This window comes from Tarenaya hassleriana, unplaced genomic scaffold (genome assembly GCF_000463585.1).
Source record: "Tarenaya hassleriana unplaced genomic scaffold, ASM46358v1 Cleome24, whole genome shotgun sequence".
NCBI classification, from domain to species: Eukaryota; Viridiplantae; Streptophyta; class Magnoliopsida; order Brassicales; family Cleomaceae; genus Tarenaya; species Tarenaya hassleriana.
Genome location: NW_010965696.1, coordinates 1867726 through 1877633, shown reverse-complemented (window position 1 = coordinate 1877633; position 9908 = coordinate 1867726). Strand labels below are relative to the sequence as shown.

General features: G+C 44.9%; 3 protein-coding genes across 3 annotated transcripts in view; 2 read left to right on the top strand and 1 right to left on the bottom strand.

Moving 5' to 3' along the window:
- Positions 1 to 3444: 3444 nt before the first annotated feature.
- On the bottom strand, positions 3445 to 5649 carry LOC104816093 (beta-carotene isomerase D27, chloroplastic). The gene is made up of 9 exons (XM_010544763.1): positions 5481 to 5649; positions 5286 to 5378; positions 5095 to 5171; positions 4929 to 4938; positions 4655 to 4829; positions 4296 to 4387; positions 4130 to 4210; positions 3890 to 3958; positions 3445 to 3708 (listed from the first exon to the last, which is right to left on the bottom strand). Exons 1-9 carry the CDS (start codon positions 5613 to 5615, stop codon positions 3592 to 3594), a joined length of 849 nt encoding a protein of 282 aa, XP_010543065.1. The 5' UTR covers positions 5616 to 5649; the 3' UTR covers positions 3445 to 3591.
- Positions 5650 to 5793: 144 nt separating this feature from the next.
- Positions 5794 to 7955, top strand: LOC104815919 (pentatricopeptide repeat-containing protein At1g02370, mitochondrial). Its single transcript, XM_010544536.1, has 2 exons — positions 5794 to 6165; positions 6508 to 7955. The coding sequence occupies exons 1-2, from the start codon at positions 5845 to 5847 to the stop codon at positions 7738 to 7740; spliced, it is 1554 nt and encodes a 517-aa protein (XP_010542838.1). The 5' UTR covers positions 5794 to 5844; the 3' UTR covers positions 7741 to 7955.
- Positions 7956 to 9380: 1425 nt separating this feature from the next.
- Positions 9381 to 9908, top strand: part of LOC104816092 (glycine-rich protein 23-like) — a 7600-nt gene continuing 7072 nt past the window's right edge. Inside the window, exons 1-2 of the mRNA XM_010544762.1 lie at positions 9381 to 9594; positions 9694 to 9905. Of these exons, the coding sequence (XP_010543064.1) occupies positions 9381 to 9594; positions 9694 to 9905 (426 nt within the window). The remainder of the gene's footprint in view (positions 9595 to 9693; positions 9906 to 9908) is intronic.

The window sequence follows — 9908 nt, the reverse complement described above, 5'->3', positions numbered from 1 at the left end:
AAAAAAAAAAAAAGCCAGTCCCAGGAGACAGGGCATTCTTCTTCATGGATAAGGTAAACTTCATAATCTAGTCACTCTGAGGATAAGGTAAACAATGCCAGTTGGCAATCTAGTTGCCGGGTGTTGTAGGGTTTAGAGCTAATGCAAAACGTCTACCACATTGTGAACTGAAAAAAGTTCAACTTCAACCCCAAACTCAATCGGTTTAGACCGAAGATGGAAATGTGATTAGAAACCCTAAGGTGATTTCGGTAATAATGTTTCAACTGGAATTTAACAGACAACACTACCCACAACCACAATGCCTTCCTTTCTCCAAAGTAGAAAACTAGAGAGTGGTTCTGATAGGCCATTCCGGGCCTTCGTCAGAAGACACACAAGGAAGAAGGTGGCAGCCCAGCAAGAGGAAAGCCTAGAAGAGGGAGAAGCCTAAATGGATGCTGAATTAAGGGGAGCAGGAGACGCATGGAAAGGGAATAAAAGTCTGTTATGAAGATTCCAAGGTTGTTATCAATTGTCGGTCATTTCTTATTTCTCTTTTCGCTTAGCTGTCGTATTAGCTGCCACATCAGCTGGTAGAATCGATAGCTCTATATCCGTGTTTGAGTCTGTAAGGTGAGAGGTATCCAGAAAATAGAGAGAAAGCGAGGAAAGGGGGAGAGTAGAGTCTCTCAATAAACAAGCTCAACGTTGTATTTCTTGCTGCGAGGAATACAATCTGCGTATCTTTTTATTACAAACGTATTACATTGGTATCAGAGCCACAGCGATCCAGTATGCCACCGAAAGATCAACACCGCACGGATTCAGAGGATTCAGTCAACACTAGGCTTTCTCATTTGGAAACCAGTGTGGGCTCGATTCAAACCAACATGGGGGAGTTGCAATCCGGTGTCGTCGGGTTGCAGAAGGACGTCGCCAAAATACCGGCAATGGAGAAGTTGATGGAAAAGTTATGCCTCCTGCTCGGTGAGATGCGTGAGCATCCAACGCCGGTAACAACAGATTCCGCTGAACCATCCTCGTGTGCACAGGAACTGTTCCGACGTGAGGGGAAGTCTCCGGTCGACTCTACACCGCTACCACCGGGGTTCTTACTCCAGACCATCATCGATGCCCAGAAACCACCGACCACCGAGACGACAGGAGCTCCGTACATCGCGGGTACCGAGCTTAACCTTCGCAAGATTGAAATGCCCATTTTCGAAGGTTCTAATGTTGCAGGTTGGATTGTGCGAGCCGAACGATACTTTACACTTGGAAAAATCCCTGACGGCGAGCGATTGGCCCTGGCTGCCATGAGCATCGACGGCGAGGTGCTTCACTGGTATGATTGGCAGCAGGAAAATCAACCATTTTTAGACTGGCGGGATTTCAAATTTCGGATTCTGGAGAGATTCGACGAGATGATTTCCGGGCCTGTCATCCATCGTTTGCTGACGTTGCGCCAAACTTCTACTGTGCTTGATTACTTGCGAGATTTTGAGGAAATCCTCGCCCAGCTGCGTCACTGCCCACACGAGTTCCTCGAGGGTGTCTTCCGAAACGGGCTCCGACCCGAATTGCGCGACATGCTGGATTTATTTCACCCTTCTGGATTAGCCCAGACTATTTCGATGGCGATCCGCTTCGATCGCAATCCTCTTTGCCATCCGGCGGCTTGGCCCAAAACGAGAGAGAATCGGGCTTTCAAACAGCATGGGCCCAATACGGCTGCGTTTCGAACAGTATCGCTACCAACGAGTAACTCTTCTTGGCAGACACGTGGCCATGTCCCTAAAAAGTACGAAGGGTTGGGTTCTTCCCTTCCACCGACAACTCCTGTCCCAGTTTCCGATGTCTCGTCGCCATCCCCGGCGTTCAACCCTCGCCGGATTTCCGATTCTCAGATGGAGGATCGACGCAAGAGGGGCCTGTGTTATCGCTGTGATGAAAGGTATTTCCCGGGGCACCGTTGCAAGAATCGGGACTTACAGGTTTTGGTAGTCGAAGATGAGGAGACACCGCCAAATCCAAACTCTGAACCTTCAGAGCCGACGACTGAGGATACCAACACCGACGTGACAGAACTGGCAGGCCTCTCGTTAAATTCGATGGTCGGCATTACTTCTCCCAAAACCTTGAAAGTTCGGGGTTTCATCAATGAGAGACCAGTGGTGGTACTAATCGACTCGGGGGCGACGCATAACTTCGTTTCAGTTGCCGTGGTTTCCCAGTTACACCTTACGCCGGAATCGATTCCCCACTATGGCGTATCACTGGGCACGGGGTTGACAGTTCGCGGCAACGGGATTTGCCGTAACAGCTCTCACTAGCTCATTGCTCTTTGGCCGTAACCGAATAAAACTCGAATTTCTCAACATCCTCGACGCTCTTACCCCTTTTTCCGATATGCACCATTTCCAGTATCCACCGTCTAATTTTTCTGACGTACACAAGTTCTAGCGCTTAGCGAAACCAAGTCAACTAAGCAACATTCGGAGTCAAACCACTCTCGTGTAAGAGAAGGAATCGGAAATAGAATTAATGGATTTACAAGTAAAATTACCAGCAGAGTTCGCGAGGGAGGAAACCGTCATTGCCGACATTTCGCTTGGCCCGAAAATCCTCGGATATACTGGATTCCCGCCAAATCTGCCACGAGATCCGCACTTCCCAGCAGAAGACGAGGAACAAGAAGAGGAGAAGCAAACGAGGTTAAACTCAACGAACTTCCGTAGCAGTCACAGTCGGTGGATCCGAGAAGGGACATATCTTTGCCCCCATAACCGGAGCTCGGGCAAAGCTCGTCGAAGGAACAGCCATCGCCGGCGACGATGTTAGCTCGAAGAAGATCATGTATACCTCTTTTTGACGGAGATTTCTTCGGCTTCTCTCCGCTTTTAGTACCGCAGAAATCCCTCTCTCCCTCCCTTTGATTTTCTTTTTCTTTCTTTACAATAAATTGTTTCTTCTTTTATTCCAAACCTTTATTTTTACTTTACTCTTTTTTTTTTTTTTTTTGGGCTCTTTCGGTATTTGAATGTCCGATAAAAGGCAGAGAAGCGAACGGCGCACGGGAGCGTATAGATCCCGATGCTAACGTGCACCGTTAACGGAGACGAACGATATTAACGGTAAGAAAGGGGATGTCAGTTGTCGGAGAGCCTCGGAGGTACCCACAAACTAACGTCTCCGTCGACTATCCATCCATCCAACGTCTCACTTTAATTAAACAAAGATCAGATGAAATGACTCTATTAGCCTCTTTAGGTGCATTCGACTTCACTAATAAACATGAAATGATGTTTTCGCTAACATGCAATCGTTATTCCATCGGTTGCCACTTCGTATAATCATTTCTTTATTTTTATTAAACAGGTGGCACAATTTCTTTCATTTGATCGAATATTAATATTGTTATTCAATAGTCGAGATTGAAACTAAGCATGCATGCATGCATCCAAAAGCTACGTACGTGCGTACGTACAAAAGATCTAATCAGGTCAAAGAATTTGGAATAATGAGTCAACGAAACCCATCTCCATCTTTTATACAAATATACACAAAGTACATTCGTTTTGGTTTAAACATAGAATAATGGTGGAGCTATCATGCCGTCGGACATTTTCCGAAACTTATTTTCCGGCGACCGGCGATGGGGCATGTCGCAAGGCACGGTTCATTAACGTTGGCATCATCCTTCGGCGGAAGTACCCCGAATTTGAACTGCCAATGACATTGATATATACAAAAAATAAAAAAGCAAAAAAACGAGTGAATTAACTGGATAGATTATAAACAGAAGTGTTCCAAGAACCTGGGAATCTGTTTTGGATTATAAACAGAGCTCTGCTGTTCTGTCGGAACCATATGCATTGTGTTCCAAGAACCAGTGAAGAGAACGTACCTGGCAACTGTAGTCACTGAAGTTTGGTTCCATCAATAGAGGAACTCCCATGTCTTCTTTAAAGAATCTCTGCAAGATCCAAATCCCAGTATTCCTGGATTAAACCATTATTAACAAGCGAAATCCCGAACCATTTTTCCCAATTCCGATCACTGTCTTTTAAGATTCTGGTATTTGCTTCAGCTGGACTAGAAGAAGTAGAGACAATGTACCAATCAAAAGGCAACAAACTGGTCTGACCTGTGTCGGTATTTTACATGTATTAATGCATACTCCCACACACTTGCTCTCCTCCAGATACCGGCATTTTTCCACGTAAACCTGCATAAAATTCAACTCCTCTATGTATAAGCAAGATGGAAACACAAGAAAATCAAATACATAGAATGGATTTTCAAATGATTACCCCGCTACTCCATGATTCTCCATTTGGAAGATCAACCAAACTGACTTTGCATGGTCCCATGAGCCATTGACAGGTAAAAACGGTAACTCTTGCTTGAGAAAAAACACACACAAGAAAATCAAATAGGAGAGAATGGTTTAGATGACTATGTTCAAATCATCAAAGATTCAGACTTTGAGCATGGGAGCAGAATATAGCATCTGGAAAATCTAATTCTCTCGATATATCTCTAATTCCCATGAGAGCCCGCACGGGATTTACATCAAGTGATAATCTTCCATAGTCTCATAGTGCATTCCGATATATATCTACGGAGATTGAGGATAGAACTTACTACGGAGATTGAGGATAGAACTTACCAACCATCAATGCAGCTATTTTCCCTTGTGCTATAGGAGCAATGAGAAGCTTGTAAAGCTCTAAAATGAGGGGAGGAAAAAATGATTTCAGTATCCTCACCTGCACCCCGCAAGAGAAATACATGTCAGCATTCGAACCAAAGCTTGTGGAAGAACTGAATTTCTGAGGCAAATCCTAGAATGGTAAGACAAATTGCACAGAGATCCTAAAAACTTTCCCTCAAGAAGATATAAAAAAACTACATTGCAATTAGAATCTTCCAAGACCACCAACTTTCGGGCTCCTACCGAAATTTCCACACTCAAAGAAGGGAGAAAACTTCGAATGCTAAGACATTTTCGGTTTCAGATGAAACTTCAAAGAACCACAATTATCAATTATGAAAAAAATGGAAGTAACTACAGATCAGTGAATCTCCAGACATGAACATAAGAAAAACTGTCGACTCAGCAGGAGAAGCTTCACCAGCTCTATCAGCCCATCATAGCCGGGTTTCTCCGAATCCGACCCGACTTCCTGTTATACATCCTTAATCGCGGACAAGAAGATCAACCAAATGTATCCTAATTCTACAAGACCCCAATTCGCCCTAATTCTGGAAGAAATCAAACAAACACTGCTGCAACTCACCTCGATCAGTTTGTTCCTGAACGAATGCAGGAAGAAATTGTCGAGAATCCCAGGCTTATACTCCAATTTCGAGGATCCTTCGTCTGATTTCACCTGGATATCAAACTAACTTTCAAACAAACCCGGATATGGACATGCGTGTGCATGTGCATACACAGAAATCCAGAAAACGAAGAAGAAAATTGAAACTGGCACCACCATATCCGAGGAATCAGAGGAACGGCACGAAAACCCTCGTATCTGATTCGGGATTCGAGGACTGAACTGCGAAGACGACGAGACGGAGAAGAAGGTAGTCGCCGGAGGAGGAACACGGAGAAGGAGAGCCATTTCTGGCCTTTCAAGCTTGTTTCATCCGCGAAGCCCAAGAGGAGATATCTTAGTTACAGATGTGAACTACACGCCGTTTTATGATAGTAAAACGTCAAGCAGTTCAATTTTCATTTTGTAAAATGATTGTAACACAACTTAAAACCCTAACAAAATCCTCACTTCTGGGTTCTCTGTTCAGTTTTCAGAATTAGAGAGAGAGGAGTGTATTTTGGGGTTGAGTGAGAAAATGATCGCTCGTAGTGTGGTCTCTCCTGGTTCACGCCTCGCGAGGCGGTTCTGTACAGCGGTTTCAGCTCAGGCAGCCGGCGGCGAGGCTTCCGCTTCTGCTCCGCCTCCGCCGGCAGCGAAGACGGCGGCTGAGTCGAGGGCAGCGACGAGTAAGCATCGCTCGTTGTACAGGACACTATCGGGGCTTGGGGCGGATGCAGGGACAGTGGCAGGAGCGTTGAATCAGTTCATATTGGAGGGTAATCCCGTCAGAAAAGACGAGCTCGTTCGCTGCATCAAGGAGCTCAGAAGGTTCCGTCGATACCAGCATGCCCTCGAGGTCGGTCTTTTCTTCCTAATCCATCCTCTGTTCGTTTATAAGTTTCAGGGATTAGTTGGGACAATAGTTGCTGGCATCTGGGTTCTATGGTTTTATTAATGTTAATATGTCTGATCTTTGACATATTCTGAATATGGTTTCTCGGTGGAGAAATAATGGTGGGTTCATTGGGTTTGATTTGATAAAACTTGGATTCTGGATACTATGATATGATATGTGAAAGGATCTTATGGAATTCCTGGTTGCAAATGAATAGAAAATGTACTGATTAGAACTGTTGCATAATGTTAATGCTGGCTGTTTATTCTGTCTTCTCTCTGTTTTTGTTGGTCTTATGAGAAGGTATATGAGTGGCTGGAGAAAAGGAAAGTTACATTTTCTGTCACCGACCATGCAATGCGTTTGGATCTTATTGCAAAGACCAAAGGTTTAGAGGTGGCTGAAAGTTTCTTTAATAGCCTCGACCCTGCTGCCAAGAATGTGTCGACTTACGGGTCGATGTTGAACTGCTACTGCACGGGTCTTATTGAAGAAAAGGCGAAGACCCATTTTCAGAAGATGAGTGATCTCAATCTTGTTGCAAATTCTTTACCGTTTAATAATATGATGGGCATGTATATGCGGCTGGGTCAACCTGAGAAGGTATCCGGGTTGGTTGATGAGATGAAACAGAGGAACATCTCCCCCTGTAGTGTTTCTTACTCTATCTGGATGCAGAGCTGTAGCAGTTTAAACGACATAGATGGAGTGGAGAATGTTCTTACCGAGATGGCCAATGATAGCGAAGATAAATCTACGTGGAACACATTTGCTAATCTGGCGGCAATCTACACTAAAGCTGGGCTTATTGAGAAGGCAGAGTTGGCCCTGAAATCTCTGGAGGAAAAGATGAATCCTCGCAACCGTGATTCCTACCATTTTCTCCTTAGTTTGTATGCTGGAACTTCGAATCATTCTGAAGTTTACCGAGTTTGGGACACTTTAAAGACGTCTCTCCCTGAGGTGAACAACACGAGCTATCTTGTCATGCTTCAAGCACTAAACAAGCTAAATGACACAGATGGAGTTCGGAAACTCTTTGAGGAATGGGAATCACGATATCGTACTTATGACATGAGGTTGGCAAATCTCGGGATTAGCAGCTACTTGAAAGGAGACATGTACCAAGAAGCCGAGGCTGTTCTTTCTGATGCCATGCAAAAGTGTAAAGGGCCATTCTCAAAGGCAAGACAACTTCTCACGATCCACCTGTTGAAGAAAGGGGAAGCGGGTTCGGCTCTGAAGCATTTGGAAGCAGCTGTTTCTGGGGAGAAGAAAGACGACTGGAACTGGAGCTCGGAATTGATCGAATCTTTCTTTCTTCACTACCAGAAAACGGAAGACGTCGATGGAGCAGAAGAATTCTGCAGAATTCTGAAGCATTTCAGGCCTTTTGATTCGGACATTTACACTCTTCTTCTGAAGACTTATGTTGCTGCAGGGAAAACGTCTCCAGATATGCAGGAGAGGCTGGAGGGAGATGCGATCGAAGTGAACGATGAGCTCAAGGAATTGCTTCACAAGGTTTGCCCTTAACTATTACTATTAACCATTCTATGATGGATGAGTCTTTGTTCTATGATGGGGAAGCAGATACCAATGTGATAAGGATCCTCGATCGGTTACTAGTTTCTTCTTCTTGTGTCATGAATCTTGATATTTTGTACTACTAAATGATAATATTGTTGGGTGGGTGGACATTCTTGGTTTGTGGAAATCTTCTGTGTGAAATAACACATCCTATTATGACATGTCATAACGTTTCAACTAGGGGGACCATTTCGGGTTTCCGTTCGGGTTCGGTTCGGTTATAGAAAAATTATAACCATTCGGTTTTTATATAAACTTCGGTTCGATTCGGATATTTTTTTTTATTCGGGTTCGGTTTGGGAAAAAATTTATTTTTTCAAAAAAAAAATTGTCGGTTTTTTCAGTTATTTTTTTTTATTTGGTTCGGTTTCGGTTTTTCGGGTGTAAGTAAATCATAACTGTTTGGTTTTGATGTCGGGTGTGGTTCAGAAACGGTTATGTCTTATTTGATTCGGTTATTCGGTTAATAACCGAAATGACCACCTCTAATTTCAACCAACCATGCAAACTCACTGGAAAAAAAAACTCGGAAGAGTCTGTCGCAGCAAAGAAGGGATTCTATCGTAAATGACGACTTGGGACGGAAGGTGATGAAACAAATTGTGTCGCTGCAGCGCTACGCAAAACTAATCGCAACTTTCGGCTCAAAACATGGCGACGGAATTTGGCTAACGAACGAAATTTCTTTCGTGAATTTGTCAGCGCATTCTAATGCCAAGAAATAAGAAAGTTAACTTCTTGCTATTAGACGCGTGTCAATCACAATCTTTCACCGATAGTCAACGTAATAGCAGCGATGATGCCACGCGTTGGGAGTGAGAAACCCTTTAAACCCACCATGCACTACGCCTACCGCGTTTGTGGAACGTCGTTTCGGCGATGCCTTTGCAAAGGCACGTATACTTTCACTAAGTGGTATACATATATGATACATCGTTATCGCGATCTGATAACCTTCGTTAGTGCCTTATCCAAGATTTTTTTCACATATTCCTCTCGTTTTGGAGTCGCCACGTTTTTCAGAGTTTTTTTTTTTGTTAAAGGTGCATCTATAAATCAAATAATTTGGTTACAACTTGCATGTCGGGTTTTACACCGCATAGTAGAACACGAAAGAACTTCCATGTCAGGTGGATTTTACAAAAAAAAAATAATATCATAAGAGTAAATTCATGTTTGAAGGGGTCAAGGTGGTCTTGTGAGGTGAAACCATGCTTGAAGAAGAATGTTTTCCCTTGGCTCCGTTCCTTGGTGGCTAGAGAGGATGACATTCCGCACTAGGCGGTCAAGTCTCGGTCGGATTGTTTCTATGTCGGTGGTTTGCGAACGGAAGATACGGTTGTTCCGTTCTAGCCATATGAGATAGATCACTGACTGGAATGTGATTTTTCAACGTCGTTTTTCAGAGTTTGGTGAACGTGGGTGTTAGTCGTTTCGTAGTTATCGTGTTTGGGGCTATAAATAAGGTTTGATCGTTAAACTATGTCCCGCATCAGACAAACAAGTGTTTCTTGGTTTCTTGTATGCGTGAGTGTACTTTGGTGACGTGAGTGGTCTGAGAGATAATAGAAAAGAGAGAGATAACAATGGGGAAGGTTGTAAAAAGGGTATGTGTTTTGGCAATGGTGATGATGCTTATGATGTCGATGGAGGTGACGGGACTGGTGGAGAGGACTTGTCGGGACGAGGGTGGTAAAACCATTGACGTTAGAAAGGCGGATTGCGGCGGTGGCAGTGGTGTAGGAGTTGAAGGAGGAGGCGGTGGCGGTGTAGGAGTTGGAGCTGGTGGAGGAGTTGGCGGTGGAGTTGGAGGCGGAGGAGGAGGAGGAGCAGGAGCCGGAGGTGGTGGAGGCGGAGGCGGTGGCGGTGGTGTTGGAGCCGGCAGAGGAATAGGGGCAGGAGGAGGCATTGGTGGTGGAGGAGGTGTAGGCGGCAGAGGCGGCGGTTCCGGTGGAGGTGGTCGTGGTGGCGGCGGTGGAGCCGGGGGAGGAATAGGAGTAGGAGGAGGCATCGGTGGCGGTGTAGGTGGAGGAGTTGGTGCCGGTGGAGGAATTGGCTGTGGCGGAGGTGCTGGCGGTGGTGGTGGTGGAAGCGGCAGAGGTGGTGGTCGTGTA

What these genes read in the sequence shown, in the direction of transcription:
- LOC104816093 (XM_010544763.1), bottom strand. Translation starts at nt 5,615, where the DNA reads ATGGCTCTCCTTCTCCGTGTTCCTCCTCCGGCGACTACCTTCTTCTCC. An exon ending in TCAGGAACAAACTGATCGAG is followed by an intron (nt 5,172 to 5,285) that starts GTGAGTTGCAGC and finishes GATGTATAACAG; the next exon opens with GAAGTCGGGTCGGATTCGGA. An exon ending in GAGAATCATGGAGTAGCGGG is followed by an intron (nt 4,211 to 4,295) that starts GTAATCATTTGA and finishes AATTTTATGCAG; the next exon opens with GTTTACGTGGAAAAATGCCG.
- LOC104815919 (XM_010544536.1), top strand. Translation starts at nt 5,845, where the DNA reads ATGATCGCTCGTAGTGTGGTCTCTCCTGGTTCACGCCTCGCGAGGCGG. An exon ending in GATACCAGCATGCCCTCGAG is followed by an intron (nt 6,166 to 6,507) that starts GTCGGTCTTTTC and finishes TCTTATGAGAAG; the next exon opens with GTATATGAGTGGCTGGAGAA.